The 25,813-nt window shown below is 39.7% G+C and overlaps 1 protein-coding gene across 1 annotated transcript in view; it reads left to right on the top strand.

Annotated features, from left to right (window-relative positions):
• CD96 (CD96 molecule) overlaps positions 1-25,813 on the top strand; it is a 92,876-nt gene that overhangs the window by 55,739 nt on the left and 11,324 nt on the right. The window contains 2 exon segments of the mRNA XM_032629416.1: positions 12,067-12,144; positions 12,653-12,724. Of these exon segments, the coding sequence (XP_032485307.1) occupies positions 12,067-12,144; positions 12,653-12,724 (150 nt within the window).

Genomic DNA, 25,813 nt, shown 5'->3' with positions numbered 1-25,813 from the left:
CATTCTACTCTATCTTCACACGTCCTTCATAGGTGGTCTAAAATTCTACTTTAGAAGTGAGGATGACTTGCCCTGTAATATCACTCTTAGCCTTTGGGACCTCACCTAAAATGGAGGTACAAAGAGTCCCATTTGAAAATTCTGCTCTGCATTATCCGTTAAAATAAAAAGAAATTCAGTGACACCAGCAACAACAAAAAAGAAATTAAGAAAACAACCTCATTCACAATAGCATCAAAAAAGAGTAAAATACTGAGGGATAAATCTGAGCAAGAAAGTGAAATATCTGTACACTGAAAAATATAAAACATTGATGAAAGAAATTGTAAGACATGCAAACATGTGAAAAGACATCAGATGTTCATGGATTGGAATCATTAATATTGTCAAATTGTCCACACTACTCAAAGCAATATACAGATTCAATTCAGTCAGTCCCTATCAAAATTCCAATGGCATTTTTCACAGAAATAGAAAAAACGACCCTAAAATTCATATTCACAAAAGACACCAAATAGCCAAAGCAATGTTGAGAAAGAAAAACAGAGTTGGAGGTATCACACTTCCTGATTTCTCACTATACTACAAAGATGTAGTAATCAAAATAGTATGGTACATGCATAAACAGACATGTAGGCCAACGGAACAGAATAGAGAACCCAGAAATAAACCCAAGCAAATATGGTCAACTAATTTTCAACAAAGGCACCAAGAATGCACACTGAGAAAGGATAGTCTCTTCAATAAATGGTGCTTAGGAAACTGGATATCCACATGCAAAAGAATGAAATTGAACCCTTTTCTTATACCATACACAAAAATCACCTCAAAATAGATTAAAATTTTAAATATAAGACCCGAAACTATAAAACTCCTAGGAGAAAACATAGGGAGAAAGCTCCTTGACATCAGTTGGCCTCAGCAATGACTTTTTTGATATGGCACCAAAAGTTCAGGCAACAACAGCAAAAATAAACAAGTGTACTACATCAAACTAAAAAAAAATTTCTGCACAGCAAAGGAAACAATCAACAAAATACAAAACAATCTATGGATTGGGAGAAAATATTTGCAAATCATATATCTGATAAGGGGTTAATATCCAAAATATATAAGGAATTTATTCAATTCAGTAGCAAAAAACAAGAAACCACCTGCTAAAAAATGGACAAAAGACCTGAACAGACATTTTTCCAAAGAAGACATACAAATGGCCAAAAGGTATATGTAAAGGTGCTCAACATCAGTAATCATTAGGGAAATGCAAATCAAAACCACAGTGAAATATCACCTCACACCTGTTAGAATGGCTATCATCCAAAAAATTAAAGATAAGTGTTGGCAAGGATATGGAGAAAAGAGAACCCTTGTACACTGTTGTTGGGAGTGTAAATTGATGTAGCCTTTAATAGAAAACAGTATGGAAAATGGTTTTCGAAGTTGCTCAAAAATTTAAATGTAGAACTATGATCTGATCCAGCAACCTCACTTTTTGGTATATACAGAAATGAAATGAAAGCCACCTCTAAGGGATATCTGTGCTCCTGTATTCACTGTACTATTCACAGTAGCCAAGATGTGGAAACAGCCTAAGTTCCCATTGATAAAAAATATATATTTATGTATGTGTGTGTATATATATATATGTATGTATGTGTGTATATATATATATATATACACACATATATATATATGTATATGTTATTCGACCTTAAAAAAGGAGATCCTGCGATATGCAACAACATGGATGAACGTTGCGGACATTATGCTAAGTGAAATAAGGTAGACACAGAAAAGGACCTACATGATCTCACTTATATGTGAAATCTAAAAATAGTCAAATACATGGAAGCAAAGAGTAGAACGGTAGTTACCAGGGCTGGGGAGGTAGAGGAAATATTGGTCAAAGTGTAAAAAGTTGGAGTTAAGTAGGATTAGTAAGTCTAGAGATCAGATGTATAGCATGATGACTATAGTTAATAATACTGTATTGAATATTGGGAATTTGCTAAGAGTAGATTTCACATGCTCTCATCACACACACACACAGAAGTAACCATGTGAAAAGAGACAATATGTTAACAGGCTGAGTATAGTAATCACTTACTATGTATATCAAATCATCATGTGTACACATATACAATTTTATTTTAAAAATTTGTAAAGTAAAATAAAATAAATTCATTGAAAATGAAGCAAACATGATGAGGTGATGGTTTAACCACTGAGATGGTCCACAGAAAGCTGTAGTTCTTGGCAATGGTGTGATGGATTGACAGGTAATAAACAGAGTTCTAAAAACATGGCCAAGGTGAGGATGCTTGAAGAAAATGCGCAAAGACAAGAGAAAGAAGAAAAGGAAGAGTGTTAGCATGGGTACTGCCTTCCTTAATGGGTTATTAAAAGCAACAGAGGACACTCGGCATGTAAAACACCAGGTAGTATAGTACCTGGTTCATAGTGTCGAAATGTTACGTTTTATTATTATTTCCGTTAAATCCCTTTGGGAACATGGTAGGAACCCAAGGTAGGAAATAAAGTGGTTGAGAAGTTAACCAGTCTGTCTTTGTTTAAATTGTTTGGGGTGTGTGTGTTTGTGTGTGTGTGTGTGTGTGTGTGTGTGTGTGTGTGTGTGTGTGTTTTAATAAAAAAAAAAACTAGAATTATGTATCTACTTCTACTTGAGATGGATTCGTATGTAAATGAAACCTCCATGCTCTTATGAGTGGAGGAGGAAAGTGGGCAGTGAGAAAAAGCAGATATATATAAAGTTGGCCTGAAAGGTCACATGTTATATCCAATGTATTATATTCCCACTACTCTACTCTCCCCCTTGCTCACTGGGCTTCACCCAAATCGGCCTCTTTGCTGTTCCTCTAACATGACCCGGGTGCTCCCACCTCAGGGCCTTTTCACTCATTCCCTCTGCCTGGAAATTCTTCCCCCCAAAATCCACATGGCTCACAACTCATCTTCTCCCAGTCTTTGTTCAAATGTCACCTTCTCAATGTGGGGCTTTCCATGACCAACTCATTTTAAACTGTAACACCCTCTATCTCACTTCCTGTCCTCTTTCCCTGTTTTATTTTTCTCCTTAGTGTCTTTAAACATCTTGTATAATTGACTTGTCTGGCTTTTCTCCACAAGAAAGTAAATCCCATGGGGGCAGGATTTTTTGGTCTGATTTGTCTACTGATGTCTCTCCATTGCCTAGAACAGTGATAACACATGGTTCTCAATAAGTATTGTTAACTCCATAAACATTTGGGGGTGGGGTAAGGATATTTTCTAAAGTACAAAGAAGAAAGTGATTAACAAGGGAAGGGTTTTAGAAAGAGCAGAAGAAGGCTCCCTGAAGAAAAAAGCACCTGGTCACAGCCCGAAGACTGACTAGTCTCATGACAGGAAACTAAGAGATGATGATGGGAGAGAGGAGAGAGGAGAAAAGCAGAGGATATAAAGGCCTTCTGTTTTGAGTGGTTGTGTGTTAGGGACCATGACTGAGCTCTTCCATGGCTAAACCTTGGTTCTCAAAGATTTCCCCCCAATTAATCTGCCTTGGGCTCTCTAGCGTTTCCTTCCATGCTGTTAACAAGGCTAACTATACTTTTTTTTTTTTGCGGTACGTGGGCCTCTCACTGTTGTGGCCTCTCCCATTGCGGAGCACAGGCTCCGGACGTGCAGGCTCAGCGGCCATGGCTCACGGGCCCAGCCGCTGTGCGGCATGTGGGATCTTCCCGGACCGGGGCACAAACCCGCGTCCCCTGCATCGGCAGGTGGACTCTCAACCACTGTGCCACCAGGGAAACCCCTTTTTTTTTTAATTAAAAAAATTTTTTATTTTATTGAAGTATAGTTTTACAATGTTGTGTTAATTTCTACTATACAGCAAAGTGATTCAGTTATACATAAATATACATTCTTTTTCGTATTCTTTTTCCATTATGGTGTATCACAGGATATTGAATGCAAATGAACTTATCTACAAAACAGAAACAGACTCACAGGCATAGAGAATAGACTTGTGGGTGCCAATGGGGAGGGGCAGTGGGGGATTGGGAGTTTGAGGCTAGCAGATGCAAACTATTATGTATAATGGATAGACAACAAGGTCCTACTATACAGCACAATGAACTATATTCAATAGCCTGTGATAAACCATAAAGCCTAACTACACTTTAAGGCTACCAGAGTAGATTGAATATAATCTTTGGTGTCAGACAGGCTTGGGTTCAATTCTTATCTCTGCCACCTACTAGCTCTGTTACCCAGGGCAAGTTATTTCACTTCTCTAATACTGTTTTCTTATATTAAAAAAAAAAAAACAGAAGTAATATTTTCTAGTTCACATGATTATTAAGAGTATGAAATGTAAAAATGCATAAAGAGCGACTCTAAAGTTAAGGCTCACACAGTCCAGTCCAAGAAGTAGGCCGGGATCAAAAGAAGAGTCCAGTGAGCAAAATTAATCTTGAAATAAATCAGTACTGGGCTTCCCTGGTGGCGCAGTGGTTGAGAGTCTGCCTGCCGATGCAGGGGATGCGGGTTCGTGTCCCGGTCCAGGAAGATCCCACATGCCGCGGAGCGGCTGGGCCCGTGAGCCATGGCCACTGAGCCTGCGCGTCCGGAGCCTGTGCTCTGCAACAGGAGAGGCCACAACAGTGAGAGGCCCGCATACCACAAAAAAAAAATAAATAAATAAAATAAATCAGTACTTTTACTTGTATTTTTTAATTCCTTGAAGGAGGAAGCAATGACCAAATCAATATTTCTTTTTTGTTGTTGTCATTATCATTTTATCCTTTACTCTCCACTTACATCACAACTGCTCACCTGTCTTCTTTATTTGGCACATAGTAGTCGATGTTAAATAATTAAATTGTTTGGAAAATATTTCAATATCTCCCCCAAATTAATCCACATGGGGCCTCTAGCATTTCCCTGCCTTTCCCTCTCTGGCAGTGAGAGGGATGGTCACTGGGAAGATGACAAGAGTCCAGGTTAAGAGATTAGGTTTTGCTTCCTAATGTCACAAGGAGCCAACCAGAATTAGCTCTTATAGAACATATCTCTGTTTCCCCCATCCAACTCAGAACTGTCTTCTGAGTTGACTGGAGCTGTCTTCTGACTTCATTACATTTCTGGTGATAACATAAAGGGGTAATTTTTAACATTAGTGAAAAAGCATTTTAAGTTTTATTAGAAATGGGCTTCAAAAGGTTTCAAATCTCATCTAACCTCATGGCAGTTTATGAATTAATATAGCAAGCCATTTTGTACTAAGCAGTGTTTTCCTCTAAACCCCTTCTTCTTTCCTGGAAACCAAGAATCAATATTTTGTACCTCTGGACATGTACAAGGTTAAATAACAATAAACATTCAAACTGAAGAAGAAATAAACAACCAGCAAACAAAGCAAACAACTGTCTATCACTGGGTTTGGCATATTACTTGCCTACATAGTATTTCATAATATAAAACCAACTATTGAATGCTGAAGAGGTTTTGCCATATTGTGAGTGTAAACATAACCTTAAAACAGAAAAGACAAAAAGCAAGTATGGCTTATTCGCATGCTGAAATATGTAATACAGATCTTTTAAAGACTTGACTGAAAGGAATATGAAGGCAAGTCTTATAAAATGCTGTACTTGATGTCAAGAGATTGGCAGATACATATGTCCTCTTATAGTTACAGAATCTCTAGGTCAGGCTCTAGGAAGGGATTGCTTTCAGAAACAGAAATAAAACAAAAGAAAACAGCTCAGAGAAACAAGCAGCGTTGGCTGCCACCAGCGTGCCACAGTTTGATCACTGTTCTGCTGCTGCTGAGGCCGTGGATGTGCACTGACAACACTCAGTTCAGTTCAACACACAGAACAAACACTTCTGAGGGCTTGTAAAGGCCCAGCCCTGGAATAGACAAGTACCACACATTACTAATACGAAACCACAGTGTGTAGACCACCCCAGGGCCTTTGCACTTGCTGTGTCCTCTACCCTAAAGCTCCCACAGCCCCTCCCCTGCCTCCATTCTCCCTCTACATTCCTCAAGGCAGCCTTCCTGGGACTCTGACTAGGCCTTCTCTCCTTCAAATGTTCTCGTGTTTGGATTGGCTTATGTGATTCTCTGGTTAATGTCCGTATCCTCCATGAACTTAAACTCCAGGGAAGCTAATCATTGTATCCCCAGTGCCAAGTACAAGGCCTGGAAGATAGAGGCTCCCAAATGCTTGGTGAATAAGTGAAAGAATGTAGGCCGGGAGTAGCAAGAGATAACAATGTGGAGATTGTTAGAGGTTGTGTCATGTAATGCCAAGAGGCCGTAACCTTGAACCATCGTGTAAAGCTATCTCTGGCTGGCTTCAGCTCTGACTTCTGCATGATGGACAAAATCCCAGATTAAAGGGATCATTCTTTCAATAACCTATGCAACTTGGCACAGACCCTTAGGCCAAGACCAAAACAAAATTCAGCTGGAGACGAATAAGACTGAAATGACCTTGGGCTCCCTCAAGATAGTGATAGCTGTCGTTGATCCCTTTGTTCCCAGAAGCTATGGCACTGATTCAGCCCTCAACAAACTCCACAGGCCTGCCTGTGAGAGGAAGCGCAGAGCTGTTATCTAAACCAGGCAAGAGACACATTGAGGCAAAGATCAAGGCAGCATTCATGCCCGAGGCAGTGTTCCTCTTCCCATGGTCCAGGAACAACACTCGCTAGATGGAATCAAACGAATGAATTCTTCCCCTGCAGGAAATCTGCAGTAAGTAAGGATTTATGTCACATTATTTTCTGACCTCTAGAAGAGAACATTTAATGAGTCCTTTTAATACAAATGAAATTCCCAGTTATCATACTTCATCAGGATTCCAGTGAATCCTGCCAGAATTAAATCATATGTTACTAATCAGTGCTAGCACCCAGTGTGGGCAATTGGAAAATGTCTGTTCCTTCTGAGTAAAAAGTATTTTCAAAGGTGGCTGTCAGTTGCATATCAGACTGAGATTTCTAGGTGATGGTGGTAGCTCACAAATAAATACAAAGTTCTCTGATCTTTGCTTCCTCGTTCTTTTTCTTCATCATCATCGTCACCATTGTTAGGATGTATCACCACTGTAAAACCATTCCTTTCTAAGTCACTTGGTGAATACTGTGAAGGTCAGTTCTCCCAGTGAGAGGAAGAGAGTGGGGAAGGGAGGAACCATGGGAAGGGAGGTAAGAGATGAGACGATGACTGATGAGACTGTGACCAGTGAAAGCCACACTTTCTCCTATGCCAGGAACAGAGTTCCAGAGTAAAGGGGTCATTCTTTCTTTTATCCTTCTGAGAATTGTTTAAAACGTGGATAGTCTTTGTTCTTTTTCCCTTCCCCTCCTCACTTCCTCTTTCACCTTTTCTTCCTATATTAATTAGGAGGAGCACATCATATCTCTCAGTATCCCACAGTATCCAATGATTACTTATGGCTAGTTTTCTTCTACGCATCTTTTACTTTGCCTTGTACAGTTACGAGGTAAACTTACAAAATTTAAAAAATAGATAACTGAAGAAATTATTGCAAAGAGGGACAAAGGTAAAGCCATCTCAATGAGAGAAAGAAATTCAGATTCACTGTGTGATCCGTAGGTTCTTAAAATCGTAATGAGCCAGTTGCAGAGGAGAAGCACAGCTGCTCTTGATGCAGAGACTTCCTGGGCCTTCCTCTAGAGGGCGTGGTGGAGCACAGCCAGCCAAATGCTCACAGGGAGTGAACAGTGGCTGACCTCCTTGCTATTCGACTGCCGGCCAGGGTGGGCCAGTGGGAGAACGCCAGGGCTCAATTCCCTACGAGCAGTTCTGGGGTGTCCAGGAATGTGATCCCAATGCTCAGTTTGAGACAATCTGAGCTTGCCCTACAGCTACTTCGTGTATCCTGCCGCCAGTCTTTTGGTGCATTTTTTCCTGCCATTTGTCTTGATGAGCAGTAGGAGGCAGTGAGCTGGAAGTTACAGTGACTGCACGAGAATCTGAGCCACGGGGGCTCAGTGAGGTGGAAGAGGAGAGCTGCAGGTGACTCTGCCAGTAGGCATCAGTATGCCATCAGAGAGCTAATGCCCAGCATGCTGCCGTTCTCTTCACCCCAGACAGCCCTTTTCTGGTGCAGCCTTTTGGAATGTAGTTCTTGACTTGGGCCAGCCTGGGGAGGGAGGGATTGGTTACCTGGAATCAGAGTCCTTCTAGAAAGACCAAGGAAAGTGGGTCAATGGTAGAACTCATCAGGGGATTCGTCTATTGCTGCGATATGCTTGTGTTTTCAGCACCTGAACTAAAACTGCAGATGACCTGTTGTATAGCTTCTAAGATTACTTTTTAGTGCTTACCTCATGCCAGGCATTCTTCTACGAGAATTCATACAAGTGATGATTTCTCAATCATCACAGTCACCCTATAGAAAAGTACTGTTATTTTAGACGCGAGGAATACAAGAAAGAGAGACAGGTCAATAGACTTTACCAAGATCGTACATTTAACTTAGAACTAAGCGAGGCTTCAGCTTACGGTATCTGGCTCTGGAATTCATGCTTTTAATAGCTAAGCTACACTGCTTTTGCACATCTCCAAGTGGTTTCCAAATCTGTCTCTTAGGCTTTGTATGCAAGTCTAACGCAATGGCTTCCTAGCAGTTAAGAGCTAGAAGGGAATCTGTCTTCTTGGCAGCATTTGACTGCACTGACCCAGCGTTTGGCCCATAGCGCTCACTCACAAATATTTGCTGAATTGGACTGACTGGCCCTGTGTCTGGAAACCCTCTGCCACCTTGGCTTCTCTAAGCCATAGCCCCTGGCTTTCTTCCTGCCTCCCTGGGGTCCTCCTTTTCAATCTCCTTTTCTCCTGCCAGTACCTTACATGGAAGTGGTCCTCACTGTTCTATGCTAGGCCCTCTTCTCTTCTGCCAGGACCCATCTTCTTTGGCGCTCTCAGTTGCTCCAATTACTGTCTACATGCTGATGTCTCACAAATACACATTTGCAGCCTAATTTTACTCCTAAGATTCAGACTCACATGCTCAACCCTGTGGAATTGAATGTCTCATATGCACTCAGAATCAATCTGTCCAAAGTTTATTTCATCTTCGTGCCTCTTGCCCTTCCAAAGCTATTTTTTCTGTTTATTTTCTCAGATAATGATGCATTGATCCAAAAATCTGCCCAAGCGGGAAAACTGGAAGTTGTTTTGACTTCTCTCTCTTCCTAATTTCCTACCTTCAGCCATTTACCAAGCCTGTAGAGCCCACACTTGAAACCTGTCCACTTCTCTTCTTTCCCACAGCCTTCACGCTATAGTCCAGGCCACCCTTCACTTACCCTGGGGCCAGAGCATCTGTTAAGGACGAGTTGGATATTATTCCTCCGTGGAGTCTGAAGGATGTAGCTTCTTCTTACTTCTCTATCCTCGTCCCTGTTCTTCTCACAGAGTGCCTTCAACATTCTGATTGGGCTTCAGTTCTCTCCCACCTTTTCTGTCCACACTGCTTGGAATATTCTGCTCCTTGCTTGCCCCCTTTCTCCAACTTGTCTGGCTAATTCTTGTCACCCTTCAAGCCTAGTTGGTACGTCACTTCCTCCAGAAAGCGCTGAACTCACATGTCTTCGTTGTTTATGTGTTCCTCCTCTGGAATCCCACAGCACAGTGCATTTTCTCTACCATAGTACTTATCTTCTACTGCAATTCTCTTTATACGATTTGTGAGGGAAAGAAAACAAACTACAATAACAACAAATTCCAACATTTCCTTTTGTTCGTTTATACTTGATATAATACAAATTTATTTATCCTAACAGAAAGAACCAATAAAAGACAAGCAAGTAGCTGAGTGCTCTGTTCTGTAACCCATGCTGTGGCAGCTCTATCACATTTAAGTTGTGACTTCCAAGTCACTCTATGTCATAATACCTGGATAGTACATGAGGGAAGATCATGGAGGATCATATGTGGGATATTTTATAGGACAAGCCTTGAAGTGACAACCATCACTCCCACTCACAGTCCATTGCCTGGGACTTGGTACATGGCCACCACACCTAACTGCACAGGAAGCTAGGAAGTGTAGTTTCTCTGTACCGGAAAGAAGAGGACTGGGTTTGGTGGCCAACCAGTAATCTGCCATATTGACCTTTATTCTCACTAAATTGTATACTCCATAAGGGCAGGGGCAAAATCTCTCATTCTCTGCACTTTGTCTCCAATACTAGTACATCGTGGGAACTCGATAAGTATTTGTTGGGTAAATGAAGCTGTGCATATCCTGTCTTTAAAACACTTTTTTCTGCCCATCCTGCTGCTGGCTGCCCATTTTCATTCCTCATACAGCATCACGTGAGGCAGCCTATGACACATCTCCCCGTATCTAACTGTATTCATGGAGCTGGTGTGTGGTATGTCTTTGGTGTTCATTGGTAGGCCACATTGTAAAACGATTGTTCTTGGTCATCTCTCATGTGATCTTCTTATGAACCACATGCCATTTATTTATTTATCTTATATATACTTCTTTCAGAGATTTGATCACCCGTGTTTTCTATTTAAGGCATGCCCTTTCCCAGAATCGAGGTACCTGGGAAGTTGCCAGGCTATTCACTACTAACTAAAGCTTGAGGGTGAATGAGTGTATTGGCTGCCCTACTGTAAGGGTATTGTTGAGAATATTGTACACATTTTACAGTATCTTTTTTATAAAGACTGGGGAGAAAATTTTTTTAATCATAATAAAAAGAATAGATGTGTTTCTCTTAAAATTGACTATCTTATAATGTTCATCAATGGCATAACATACACTTATATATATATATTTATTTATAGATATTTGATTTTTTTTTTTATTTTATTTATTTTTGGCTGCGTTGGGTCTTTGTTGCTGTGGGCAGGTTTTTTCTAGTTGTGGCGAGCAAGGGCTACTCTTCGTTGCGGTGCATGGGCTTCTCATTGCGGAGGCTTCTCTTTTGGCAGAGCACGGGCTCTAGGCGTGCAGGCTTCAGTAGTTGCAGCACGTGGGCTCAGTAGTTGTGGCTCATGGGCTCTAGAGCACAGGCTCAGTAGTTGTGACGCACGGGCTTAGTTGCTCCGCGGCATGTGGGATCTTCCCAAACCAGGGATCGAACCCGTGTCCCCTGCATTGGCAGGCAGATTCTAAACCACTGCGTCACCAGGGAAGTCCAATGGCATAACATATACTTTTTGTTTCTTAGCATTGTTACTAGAAAGTTCTGACGAAATGTGCAGTCCATACCTACTAAGAGAACACTACATCAAGAAATGCATTTTATGTAATATCCCCGGTCAGGTTTCAACAAAACTCAACATTCTTTTTCTAACTTCATTTTTCCTCGCCCTTGTTTTCTCTTTCTGTCCACTTCTTTTATCTTCTTGCACTTGCATATTTATGTAAGCCACCATGAACATGTTTTGGAACAAAGAAGAAATACATATAAATAAAAAAATCTCTTAAAGATTTGTCTTCCCTAAAGACATATAAACATGTTTCAGTGTGCTGTGGTAGGGTATTTTTCTTCTTCAATCTACCTTGCTTTATACCCAGAGATATTTTCAAATGAATATGAATTAGTCTTTCATTTTGGGGGGAAGGGAGGGAGGAGAATGGGAATTATGATAGCTTATAAAGATGGAGATGATTTTGAAAGCTAAGAATTGAAGTAAATATGAAACCGTATTTAGTATGTGAAACTATTATATACAATTGTGAAGATTCACTACAAGATAAGTCCCATGAGGGTGAGGACCTTGTCTTCATTGTTCATTGCATGTCGAATAGTCTTGCACACAGTAGATGCTAAAACAACATGTTTTGAAAGTGTGAATATTGGGTGTATAACCACAAGCATAGAACTTTTTGAACTCAGTTTCATAATTTATAAAATGAAGCCATTAGAGTATGTATTCACTAAGATTCTTTCCAACTCTTAACGCCCCATGCTCTACGTACCACCCTTGTTAAGCATAGTGGCATTATTTAAACATGTGAAAGTAAATACCTATGACAATTTGGGAATATTTTTTCAAAGTAGGTTATCCAGCTCCATCTTCAACAGCCCTTGTAGATGTGACTACATCGACTCCAAACGTCACCCCTCCAAGTGCTCAAAGTGAGTATAGCAAGGCTTTCCTCATGTGACTTAAAAGAAACAACACAACACTACAGCTATGATAATATTGAGGTTTGGGCAAAATGCTATCTTTTTTTCATTTGATGTTGATATTTTTGTTTTGAGTTACTCTGTGGCAAGTTATAATCTGGTGACTCTATATTGATATGCCAATCACTGCAATCTTTAAAATATGGGTTGGTGATTTGTTATTATATTGTATTTTTCATTTGTCATGGGATTTTTAAGGTAATGTTAATCTTGACAATACTCCCAGTGATCTGAGTTGGTGACAAGAACAGAAAAAGAAAGAAAATCAGTGACAAGTTGGCATTAAACATAAACTACAGACTTTTGCTTATTATGCCAGCCAGTGTTCCTGTGTAGCAAAGCATATTTTCAATTTCAGATTTCCCCAAAGTCATATAGTTTAAAAATTCAGCACATCAAAGTAAAATTAAATTACAGCCTTACAAGAAAGTGGAATTCTGAAAATTTTGTCTTTCAGCCAGCAATTATGATCTGACTACCTGAGACTTCAGCTACTCCTGGACCTCCAGTGGGAAAGAGGCCAAATACTGTAAGTGTAACTGTGAGTCCCTTGGAGTACTCTGAGCCTCATTCATTTACCCAACACATATATTGAACAGCTACTGTGTGCTTTGTTTATAATCATATTAACAAATATTTACAAGGCATTGACAATTTTTAAAGCATTGTTGTAGTTGCTAGGGATATATCTGTAAACAAAACAGACCTAAGTTCCAAAATCTGGCGGAAGAGAGACAGACAAATAGTGATAAGTGATACAGAAAAAATAAAGCAGAGAAGGGAGATAGTGAGAATCAAGGGTGAGGGGGCACTGCCCTTCTAAATAGAGTGGTCTTGGAAGGCCTTACTGAGGAAGGCAACATCTGAGTAAAGTAGAGATAAAAAAGCAAACTATCAGTAGATCTGGGGAAAGAGGGAACTAGCTAGAATATGCATATCACTAAAAAAATAAGGAAAAGAGAGAGCCCAGTGTGAGGCACAGAAATGGTTTGTTACTTGTCATCTGACCAAGTAGCAGCAGGGTCTGCTGATGCTGCTTTAGCAGGTATTGACAGGATTTGAAAAGGAAATATACTGCCTCTTAGTGGTACAAGACAAAGATCAGCATGGTGGGAAGCAGCAAAGGATATGGCTAAAGCGAAGAGAAACCTGGATGCCACAGGTGCAGGACTTCTGAATTTAACTCCCGGGCCCTTTGCCACAGAGTAAATGTGTATGTCCCTTTTAAAAAGCATTTAAGTTGTACATTGAAAACCTCTAAAAGTCTTTTATACCCACTGGCTCAGTCAGTCATCTCACTGTTCCTAAGGAACTTGTCCTTAGGAAATAAATCAAAGAGAGAAAAGGAACTCTGTGTAATATCGCTCTTTGAGCATAATTTATTTATTTTATCTCTTTTATGGATGTCAGGTTCACAGATTTCGATTAATCACAATCTTTAATTCATGACACGGTTTCATTCTTAGTCTGGGCATGACGCTCTATAATTTAATGTAACACAATTCTCTCAGCAAATACGTTGATAATATAATAGACACCCATGAACTCAGTACCCAAATACAGGAATGAAAAGGCAGTATCAGAAGAGAGAGCACACAAAGAGATCCATAAGTCAGTGTAACCTAGATGTATGTCAAAGGTGGCATGCAGAGTACTGTAAAAAGAAGAGACTGTTCAGCAAGTGGACCCAGGAACATTGATTTTTTATAAGAAAAACACATTAAAATGCACTCCCACCATGCACAGTACACAAAAATAAACTCCATGTAGTTTAAGATATTTGTGTCAAAAAGCTAAATATTAAAACATGTAATAAAATTAGGGTGAACTTCTTCCTTTCTTTGGGGTAAGAAAGGGCTTAAAGAAGAGACACAAGGCCATAAAAACAATTGAAAAATTAGAATACAATAATATTAAGAAAAATTTTTTCATCAAAAGACTCCTTAAAGACAGTTTAAAACAAGGCAAACTATAATCTGGGAGAAGATATTTGCCACACATATTTGAAAAAGGATCAAGAATATATAGTTAGCAAAGGTTCAAAACTTTATATCAAGAATATATAAAGAATGCCTACAAACCAAGTTTTAAAAAGACAAAAAGCAGTAGGAAATGAACAAATAGGCACATCACAAAAGATGAAACACAAGTAGCTAGAAAACATCTAGAGATTCTCAGCCTCTCTAACAATCAGGACATGCCAGTGAAGACTAAGTTCAGGAAGTCATTTTACACATAATCAACTTGCAAAAATTAACAAGTCTGGAATTGCCAAGTGTTATATAGGATGTAGATTAATACAATTTGTTATATGTTGCTGGTGAGGGTATTAATTGGTACCATCTCTTTCCACCACTTAGGCATTATGTTTTATAGCTGAAGAGTTTCATAGCAGACAATTCAACACTTCTACTCCTAGATAAATACTCCCCCAAAAACAAATTATTACATGTGTCCAGGAGATATGCACACAAATGTTGGGGGGAAAACACTACTCATAGTAACAAAGAAAACTGTAAATTATCTAAATGATCATAGTTAGGAGGGTGGATAAATAAACTGTTATATAGTCATATCATAAAATACTATGGAGCAATGAAAAATGAGTGAATGGCAGCCACATATGACAGCATGAATGAATCTTAATAACACTGTATTGAGTCAAAAAAGTAAATGCCAAGTGTCAATATACGGAATGATATATTTTTTTTTTTTTAAACATCTTTATTGGGGTATAATTGCTTTACAATGGTGTGTTAGTTTCTGCTTTATAACAAAGTGAATCAGCTATACATATACATATGTTCCCATATGTCTTCCCTCTTGCGTCTCCCTCCCTCCCACTCTCCCCATCTCACCCTTCCAGGCTGTCACAAAGCACCGAGCTAATATCCCTGTGCCTTGCGGCTGCTTCCCCCCAGCTATCTACCTTACTACGTTTGTTAGTGTGTATATGTCCATGACTCTCTCTCGCCCTGTCAAAACTCACCCCTCCCCCTCCCCATACCCTCAAGTCCGTTCTCCAGTAGGTCTGCGTCTTTATTCCTATCTTACCCCTAGGTTCTTCATGACATTTTTTTCCCTTAAATTCCATATATATGTGTTAGCATACGGTATTTGTCTTTTTCTTTCTGACTTACTTCACTCTGTATGACAGACTCTAGGTCTATCCATCTCATTACAAATAGCTCAATTTCATTTCTTTTTAAGGCTGAGTAATATTCCATTGTGTATATGTGCCACATCTTCTTTATCCATTCATCCGATGATGGGCGCTTAGGTTGTTTCCATGTCCTGGCTATTGTAAATAGAGCTGCAATGAACATTTTGGTACATGACTCTTTTTGAATTTTGGTTTTCTCAGGGTATATGCCAAGTAGTGGGATTGCTGGGTCATATGGTAATTCTATTTGTAGTTTTTTAAGGAACCTCCATACTGTTCTCCACAGTGGCTGAACCAATTCACATTCCCACCAGCAGTGCAAGAGTGTCCCCTTTTCTCCACACCCTCTCCAGCATTTATTGTTTCTAGATTTTTTGATGATGGCCATTCTGACTGGTGTGAGATGATATCTCATTGTAGTTTTGATTTGCATTTCTCTAATGATTAATGATGTTGAGCATTCTTTCATGTGTTTGTTGGCATTCTGTATATCTTCTTTGGAGAAATGTCTATTTAGGTCTTCTGCCCATTTTTGGATGGGGTTGTTTGTTTTTTTGTTATTGAGCTGCATGAGCTGCTTGTAAATTTTGGAGATTAATCCTTTGTCAGTTGCTTCATTTGCAAATGTTTTCTCCCATTCTGAGGGTTGTCTTTTGGTCTTGGTTATGGTTTCCTTTGCTGTGCAAAAGCTTTGAAGTTTCATTAGGTCCCATTTGTTTATTTTTGTTTTTATTTCCATTACTCTAGGAGGTGGGTCAGAAAGGATCTTGCTGTGATTTATGTCATAGAGTGTTCTTCCTATGTTTTCTTCTAAGAGTTTGATAGTTTCTGGCCTTACATTTAGGTCTTTAATCCATTTTGAGCTTATTTTTGTGTATGGTGTTAGGGAGTGATCTAATCTCATACTTTTACATGTACCTGTCCAGTTTTCCCAGCACCATTTATTGAAGAGGCTGTCCTTTCTCCACTGTACATTCCTGCCTCCTTTATCAAAGATAAGGTGTCCATATGTGCGTGGGTTTATCTCTGGGCTTTCTATCCTGTTCCACTGATCTATCTTTCTGTTTTTGTGCCAGTACCATACTGTCTTGATTACTGTTGCTTTGTAATATAGTCTGAAGTCAGGGAGCCTTATTCCTCCAGCTCCTTTTTTCGTTCTCAAGATTGCTTTGGCTATTCGGGGTCTTTTGTGTTTCCATACAAATTGCGAAATTTTTTGTTCTAGTTCTGTGAAAAATGCCAGTGGTAGTTTGATAGGGATTGCATTGAATCTGTAGATTGCTTTGGGTAGTAGAGTCATTTTCACAATGTTGATTCTTCCCATCCAAGAACATGGTATATCTCTCCATCTATTTGTATCATCTTTAATTTCTTTCATCAGTGTCTTATAATTTTCTGCATACAGGTCTTTCGTATCCTTAGGTAGGTTTATTCCTAGATATTTTATTCTTTTTGTTGCAATGGTAAATGGGAGTGTTTTCTTGATTTCACTTTCAGATTTTTCATCATTAGTATATAGGAATGCCAGAGATTTCTGTGCATTAATTTTGTATCCTGCTACTTTACCAAATTCATTGATTAGCTCTAGTAGTTTTCTGGTAGCATCTTTAGGATTCTCTATGTATAGTATCATGTCATCTGCAAACAGTGACAGCTTTACTTCTTCTTTTCCGATTTGGATTCCTTTTATTTCCTTTTCTTCTCTGATTGCTGTGGCTAAAACTTCCAAAACTATGTTGAATAAGAGTGGTGAGAGTGGGCAACCTTGTCTTGTTCCTGATCTTAGTGGAAATGCTTTCAGTTTTTCACCATTGAGGATGATGTTTGCTGTGGGCTTGTCATATATGGCTTTTATTATGTTTAGGAAAGTTCCCTCTATGCCTACTTTCTGGAGGGTTTTTATCATAAATGGGTGTTGAATTTTGTTGAAAGCTTTCTCTGCATCTATTGAGATGATCATATGGTTTTTCTCCTTCAATTTGTTAATATGGTTTATCACATTGATAGATTTGCGTATATTGAAGAATCCTTGCATTCCTGGAATAAACCCCACTTGATCATGGTGTATGATCCTTTTAATGTGCTGTTGGATTCTGTTTGCTAGTATTTTGTTGAGGATTTTTGCATCTATGTTCATCAGTGATATTGGCCTGTAGTTTTCTTTCTTTGTGACATCCTTGTCTGGTTTTGGTATCAAGGTGATGGTGGCTTCGTAGAAGGAATTTGGGAGTGTTCCTCCCTCTGCTATATTTTGGAAGAGTTTGAGAAGGATAGGTGTTAGCTCTTCTCTAAACGTTTGATAGAATTCACCTGTGAAGCCATCTGGTCCTGGGCTTTTGTTTGTTGGAAGGTTTTTAATCACAGTTTCAATTTCAGTGCTTGTGATTGGTCTGTTCATATTTTCTATTTCTTCCTGATTCAGTCTTGGCAGGTTGTGCATTTCTAAGAATTTGTCCATTTCTTCCAGATTGTCCATTTTATTGGCATAGAGTTCCTTGTAGTAATCTCTCATGATTTTTTTTATTTCTGCAGTGTCAGTTGTTACTTCTCCTTTTTCATTTCTAATTCTATTGATTTGAGTCTTCTCCCTTTTTTTCTTGATGAGTCTGGCTAGTGGTTTATCTATTTTGTTTATCTTCTCAAAGAACCAGCTTTTAGTTTTATTGATCTTTGCTATTGTTTCCTTCATTTCTTTTTCATTTATTTCTGATCTGATTTTTATGATTTCTTTCCTTCTGCTAGCTTTGGGGTTTTTTTGTTCTTCTTTCTCTAATTGCTTGAGGTGCAAGGTTAGGTTGTTTATTCGAGATGTTTCCTGCTTCTTAAGGTGGGCTTGTATTGCTATAAACTTCCCCCTTAGAACTGCTTTTGCTGCATCCCATAGGTTTTGGGTCGTTGTGTCTCCATTGTCATTTGTTTCTAGGTATTTTTTGATTTCCTCTTTGATTTCTTCAGTGATCACTTCATTATTAAGTAGTGTATTGTTTAGCCTCCATGTGTTTGTATTTTTTACAGATCTTTTCCTGTAATTGATATCTAGTCTCATGGCGTTGTGGTCGGAAAAGATACTTGATACAATTTCAGTTTTCTTAAATTTACCAAGGCTTGATTTGTGACCCAAGATATGATCTATCCTGGAGAATGTTCCATGAGCACTTGAGAAAAATGTGTATTCTGTTGTTTTTGGATGGAGTGTCCTATAAATATCAATTAAGTCCATCTTGTTTAATGTATCATTTAAAGCTTGTGTTTCCTTATTTATTTTCATTTTGGATGATCTGTCCATGGGTGAAAGTGGGGTGTTAAAGTCCCCTACTATGAATGTGTTACTGTTGATCTCCCCTTTTATGGTTGTTAGTATTTGCCTTATGTATTGAGGTGCTCCTATGTTGGGTGCATAAATATTTACAATTGTTATATCTTCTTCTTGGATCGATCCCTTGATCATTATGTAGTGTCCTTCTTTGTCCCTTTTAATAGTCCTTATTTTAAAGTCTATTTTGTCTGATATGAGAATTGCTACTCCAGCTTTCTTTTGGTTTCCATTTGCATGGAATATCTTTTTCCATCCCCTTACTTTCAGTCTGTATGTGTCTCTAGTTCTGAAGTGGGTCTCTTGTAGACAGCATATATAAGGGTCTTGTTTTTGTATCCATTCAGCCAATCTGTGTCTTTTGGTGGGAGCATTTAGTCCATTTACATTTAAGGTAATTATCGATATGTATGTTCCTATTTCCATTTTATATATTGTTTTGGGTTCGCTACTATAGGTCATTTCCTTCTCTTGTGTTTCGTGTCTAGAGAAGTTCCTTTAGCATTTGTTGTAAAGCTGGTTTGGTGGTGCTGAACTCTCTCAGCTTTTGCTTGTTTGTAAAGGTTTTAATTTCTCCATCAAATGTGAATGAGATCCTTGCTGGGTAGAGTAGTCTTGGTTGCAGGCTATTCTCCTTCAGCACTTTCAGTATGTCCTGCCACTCCCTTCTGGCTTGTAGGGTTTCTGCTGAGAGATCAGCTGTTAACCTTATGGGGATTCCCTTGTGTGTTATTTGTTGTTTTTCCCTTGCTGCTTTTAATATGCTTTCTTTGTATTTAATTTTTGACAGTTTGATTAATATGTGTCTTGGCGTGTTTCTCCTTGTATTTATCCTGTATGGGACCCTCTGTGCTTCCTGGACTTGATTAACTATTTCCTTTCCCATATTAGGGAAGTTTTCAACTATAATCTCTTCAAATATTTTCTCAGTCCCTTTCTTTCTTTCTTCTTCTTCTGGAACCCCTATAATTCGAATGTTGGTGCGTTTCATGTTGTCCCAGAGGTCTCTGAGACTGTCCTCAGTTCTTTTCATTCTTTTTTCTTTATTCTGCTCTGCAGTAGTTATTTCCACTACTTTATCTTCCAGGTCACTTATCCGTTCTTCTGCCTCAGTTATTCTGCTATTGATCCTATCTAGAGTGATTTTAATTTCATTTATTGCATTGTTCATCGTTGCTTGTTTCGTCTTTAGTTCTTGTAGGTCCTTGTTAACTGTTTCTTGCATTTTGTCCATTCTACTTCCAAGATTTCGGATCATCCTTACTATCATTATTCTGAATTCTTTTTCAGGTAGATTGCCTATTTCCTCTTCATTTGTTAGGTCTGGTGGGTTTTTATCTTGCTCCTTCATCTGCTGTGTGTTTTTCTGTCTTCTCATTTTGCTTATCTTACTGTGTTTGGGGTCTCCTTTTTGCAGGCTGCACTTTCGTAGTTCCCGTTGTTTTTGATGTCTGTCTCCAGTGGCTAAGGTTGTTTCAGTGGGTTGTGTAGGCTTCCTGGTGGAGGGGACTAATGCCTGTGTTGTGCTGGATGAGGCTGGATCTTGTCTCTCTAGTGGGCAGGTTCACGTCTGGTGGTGTGTTTTGGGGTGTCTGTGGCCTTATTATGATTTTAGGCAGCCTCTCTGCTAATGGGTGGGGTTGTGTTCCTGTTTTGCTAGTTGTTTGGCATAGGTTGTCCAGCACTGTGGCTTGCTGGTCGTTGAGTGAAGCTGGGTGCTGGTGTTAAGATGGAGGTCTCTGGGATATTTCCACCGTTTAATATTATGTGGAGCTGGGAGGTCTCTTGTTGACCAGTGTCCTGAAGTTGGCTCTCCTACCTCAGAGGCAGAGCCCTGACTCCTGGCTGGAGCACCAAGAGCCTTTCATCCACACAGCTCAGAATAAAAGGGAGAAAATGTAGGGAGAATTAGTAGAAGTATGAGTAAAGAAAGAAGGAAAGGAGGAAAGGAAGGAAGGAAGAAAGAAGCAAAGAAGGAAAGAAAGGAGGGAGGGAGGGAGGGAGGGAGGAAGGAAGGAAGGAGGGAAAGAAGGAAAAAAGACAGAAAGAAAGATGATACAGTAAAAATAAAATAAAGTATAATATAGTTATTGAATTAAAAAATATTTAGAAAAAAAAAAAAAGGGACGGATAGAACCTTAGGACAAATGTTGGAAGCAAAGCTATACAGAGAAAATCTTACACAGAAGCATACACATACACCTTCACAAAAAGAGGTAAAGGGGGAAAAAATCATAAATCCTGCTCCCTGAGACCACCTCCTCAATTTGGGGTGATTCGTTGTCTAAAGGAGGGAAGGAAGGAAGGAAAGAAAGAACGAAGGTAAAGTATAATAAAGTTATTACAATTAAACTTAATTATTAAGAAAAAGAATTTTTAAAAAAAAAGTCATGGACGGATAGAGCCCTAGGACAAATGGTGGAAGCAAGAGTATACAGACAGGATCTCACACAGAAGCATACACGTACACATTCACAAAAAGAGGAAAAGGGAAAAAAATCATAGATCTCGCTCCTAAATTCCACCTCTTCAATTTGGGATCATTCCTTGTCTATTCAGGTATTCCACAGATGCAGGGTATATCAAGTTGATTGTGGAGCTTTAATCCGCTGCTTCTGTGGCTGCTGGGAGAGATTTCCCTTTCTCTTCTTTGTTCTCACAGCTCACAGGAGCTCAGCTTTGGATTTGGCCCTGCCTCTGCGTGTAGGTCGCTGGAGGGCGTCTGTTTTTTCGCTCAGACAGGACGGGGTTAAAGGAGCCGCTGATTCGGGGCCTCCGGCTCACTCAGGCCGGGGGTTGGGGGATGGGGGTAGGAGGGGCACTACGTGCGGGGCGGGCCTGCGGCTGCAGAGGCAGCGTGACGTTGCGGGAGAGGCCGGCGTGATGTTGCACCAGCCTGAGACCCACCGTGCGTACTCCCGGGGAACTTGTCCCTGGATCCCGGGAACCTGGCAGTGGCGGGCTGCACAGGCTCCGCGGAAGAGGGGTGTGGAGAGTGACCTGTGCTCGCACACAGGCCCCTTGGTGGCGGCAGCAGCAGCCTTAGCGTCTCCCGCCCGTCTCTGGGGTCCGCGGTTTTAGCCGCGGCTCGCGCCCGTCTCTGGGGTTTGCGCTTTCAGCCGCGGCTCGCGCCCGTCTCGGGGGCTCGCGCCCTCAGCCGCGGCTCGCGCCCGTCTCTGGGGTTCGCGCTTTTAGCCGCGGCTCGCGCCCGTGTCTGGAGTTCCTTTAAGCAGCGCTCTTAAACCCCTCTCCTCGCGCACCAGGAAACAAAGAGGGAAGAAAAAGTCTCTTGCCTCTTCGGCCGGTGCAGGCTTTTCCCCGAACTCCCTCCCGGCTAGTCGTGGTGCACTAACCCCTTCAGGCTATGTTCAAGCCGCCAACCCCAGTCCTCTCCCTGAGCTCCGTCCAAAACCAAAACCCGAGCCTCAGCTCGCAGCCCCGCCCGCCCCGGCGGGTGAGCAGACAAGCCACTCGGGCTGGTGAGTGCCGGTCAGCACCGATCGTCTGTGCAGGAATCTCCCCGCTTTGCCCTCCGCACCCGTCGCTGTGCACTACTCCGCGGTCCCGAAACTCCCCCCTCTGCCTCCCGCAGTCTCCGCCCGCGGAGGGGCTTCCTAGTGTGTGGAAACTTTTCCTCCTTCACAGCTCCCTCGCACTGGTGCAGGTGCCGTCCTTATTCTTTTGTCTCTGTTTTTTCTTTTGCCCTACCCAGTTACGTGGGGAGTTTCTTGCCTTTTGGGAGGTCTGAGGTCTTCTGCCAGCCTTCAGTAGGAGTTCTGTAGGAGTTGTTCCACGTGTGGATGTATTTCTGGTGTATCCGTGGGGAGGAAGGCGATCTCCGCGTCTTACTCTTCCGCCATCTTCAAGGTCCCCCCCCGGAATGATATTTTAAAGTAAATTTTATTTTTTAAAATTTTTAAAATTTTTAAAATTTTTATTGAAATAAAGTTGATTTATAATGTTGTGTTAGCTTCAGGTATACAGCAAAGTGATTCAGATATATATAAATATATATTCTTTTTTTACATTCATATTTTTTATGAGATATTGAGTATAGTTCCCTGTGCTATTCAGTAGGTTCTTGTTGATTATCTATTTTATATATAGTAGTGTGTATATTTTAATCCCAAACACTTAATTTATCCCTCCCCTCTCGTCCCCTTTGGTAACCATAAGTTTGTTTTCTACATCTATAAGTCTATTTCTGTTTTGTAAATAAGTTCACTAGTATCATTGTTTTAGATTCCACATATAAGCTATATCATATGATGTTTGTCTTTCTCTGATGTTTGGCTGGCTTACTTCACTTACCATGATAATCTCTAGGATTAAAAGCAAGTACAACCAAACACTATATGGCTTAGACATAATAAGTGATAAAACTTTAAAATATATATAAGTAAGTGAATAATAGACAACATTCAGAACAGCGTTTGCTTTTGAATGGGCATACAAGGGATGGGATGGGGAGTAAATATTTATAGTGTTATTTTTAATAATTCCAAAATCTGTGTGTATGAGTTGGGGATAGGATGAGATAATAACTCAATGGATATTATGAAGCCAAACAAAACAATAGCCAGAATGTACTAAGCTACATAGAAAAGGGTAGAAGCTGGGAACTTTTTACCAATCAGATATTAAATGATAATAAAAAGCATTAGACTGGGGATGAAAGTTCATACTTAATAGATTAACATTTATCCTATGTTAAACATAAAATTGATGTTAACATAAAATTGAGTTGTTTATAATAAACTATGCTGAAACTCTACCTACACTAGTTGTCACCCTTTATTCTTGATACTATAATACAAGAAAGTTCCATGAGAGTGTTTTTTTGTTTGTTTACCTGTATCCACAGTGCCTGAGATAGTGCATGGTATTGAGTTGGTGCTCAACAAATATTGTTGAATCAATAAATGAATTAATACTTCTTGGTTACAGGGAAGGTAGATCATGTGACAATGGGGATAAAAATTTATTGGACAATGTTATAGGAAAAAGCTGAACTCCAACTTAAATTTATGCTATGACTGCACATAAATTATCCCGTATTTTAATTAGCATCTGATGTTTTCCTTTGTTCATTTGATTGTCTATTGAAATTATGCTAGAATGTAAGATACACAAGAACAGGGACCTAAACCTTTTTCTGTTGTTCACTGTAGTATTCTAACATCTGTAATAGTGGCAGGCAACAGTAGGTGCTCAGTGAATATTTGTTGAATGATTGAAAAGGTATGTGTACATTTGGGCAAGGAAGAAAACACACACACACACAGTGAAAAGAAATGATCTGTTTAATTGAAAGTTTTGAGCTTTTTATTTATTTGTTTTATTTAAATTGTTATTACAATAGCATGTGTGCCCAAAATAAAATCCTTTTTATCCCGTGCATCCCATCGATATGAAGCCTAGAGGCCACCCAAGGTACTTTTTGCCCCAGAAACTAGAAAATTGAAAGGGTCTTGCTTGAAAGTGCTTCCTAATTTACACAAGTATATTCTTGGTCTTTTCAATAGATTTCATAATGAAATGAACTATTGTAATCCTTCACATTTTCTGTCCTTCCCCACTTGAAAACTTCATCTATCCTCAGACATCTCTTTATCATTCTTACCATAAAAATAGCCTTAGAAATTGTGAAATCTAGGAAGGGACTCTAAAACCCAACAAACAATTTCTTTTCCTGGCAGTGAAAACCCACATTTTTATTTATGCAAGAAGATCTTGTTAACCATTTGCCATTTTTCGTCCATAAGCTTAGAGAAAAAATTCCCCACAGTGAGTTGCTCTATTTATAATCATTCACAAAAACACATTAGGATCCAACAAGTTAATATTGATTGCTCAGTCCCAAACTGTTTTTGAAACATGTTTCTACTCATTGGATTGGACTGCAGTATGACATCCAATATTAGATGATGCATTTGGCAAGATTCGTGTCAGGCATCGGTAATGGGATTTTTTTCTTCCAATATGTTTATTTCAGTAGATTTATGAAATGTTCAGAGGGAAAAAAAGAATGATAATGGATGGATTTCTAGTGAAATAAACCCACTAACAGTGTTTCTAGGGCCCTTGCTATTTATGAACACATTCTATGGGATATTTGCTTATACATGCATTTTGTATAGCTCATATATATTTGGATGTCACAAGGAAGTTCTGAGTACATTGCATTTACAATAAATTATTAGTGTATGTTTTAATATATTCTTTTGTTGTTATTTTGTTATTTATTAACTTGAAGAGGTCTTGGCTGCAATTCAAGAGTGTTGGAATCTAATCCTAGTTCAGCTTCCATATTTCCTACAGTCTAGAACCGTAATGCATATTTTACTGTAACCATCTATGAAATGAGGATACCAAATCTGAACTTCTAAATACCCAAAATGTATGAGCTTAATAACAACCTGGGACACATTTTCATCCTGACACAGGTGATCAGGCCATGGAGGAGAAAATTGAAGCTTAATTACTTTTTTCTTTCTGGTTTTTCCTGCCATCCATCTGGCCCAGTGGAGCCTAAAGCCACATTGAAATCAGCTTGTCTGTCTAAGTTAGGCAAGCAGAAAAATGATATGAGTCTCCATAAGTCCCTAAGCCTCCAATTTATCCCATTACCAAAATCATCAAGTTCACTGTCACCACATGTACGCACACACACACACACATACACACACACACACACACACACAGAGGCCTCAGAGTACCTCTTATTGATCTCACATGAGGTCTTTATTCTGTTCTTTGACCTTGCATCCCATATTCTTCAAATTTTACATATTCTTCTTAAATCTTACAAGTGCATTTCTTATCCTGTCCCTGGTCCTGGCTGTTTCTCCTCAAGTTCCTGGTAGTTGTGCCTAATAATTTCATAACAACCTCTTTTACTTTCCATAGGCAGAGGGTGATGGAGAAGCTAGAGTTGAGGAGTTGAGGGTCAATGGCAGGGACACAGCAATGCCAGGACCTACAACGATGCTGGGCCCTGTGTCCGGCTGCACCATAATCTCTTCAGTCCCTCCGTTCCCTGTTGGTCAGGATGCTGATACTCTAAACTCACCATTCCTATCTTCAAATTCTAAAATCTTATATGTCTCAGATCACATCTCTTTCCATTTTCCTTTTATCTA

The sequence above is a fragment of the Phocoena sinus genome, chromosome 4, assembly GCF_008692025.1.
Source record: "Phocoena sinus isolate mPhoSin1 chromosome 4, mPhoSin1.pri, whole genome shotgun sequence".
Classification (NCBI taxonomy): Eukaryota; Metazoa; Chordata; class Mammalia; order Artiodactyla; family Phocoenidae; genus Phocoena; species Phocoena sinus.
Note: the sequence above shows the minus strand (reverse complement) of the source record. Positions and strands in the feature narration are given on the sequence as shown.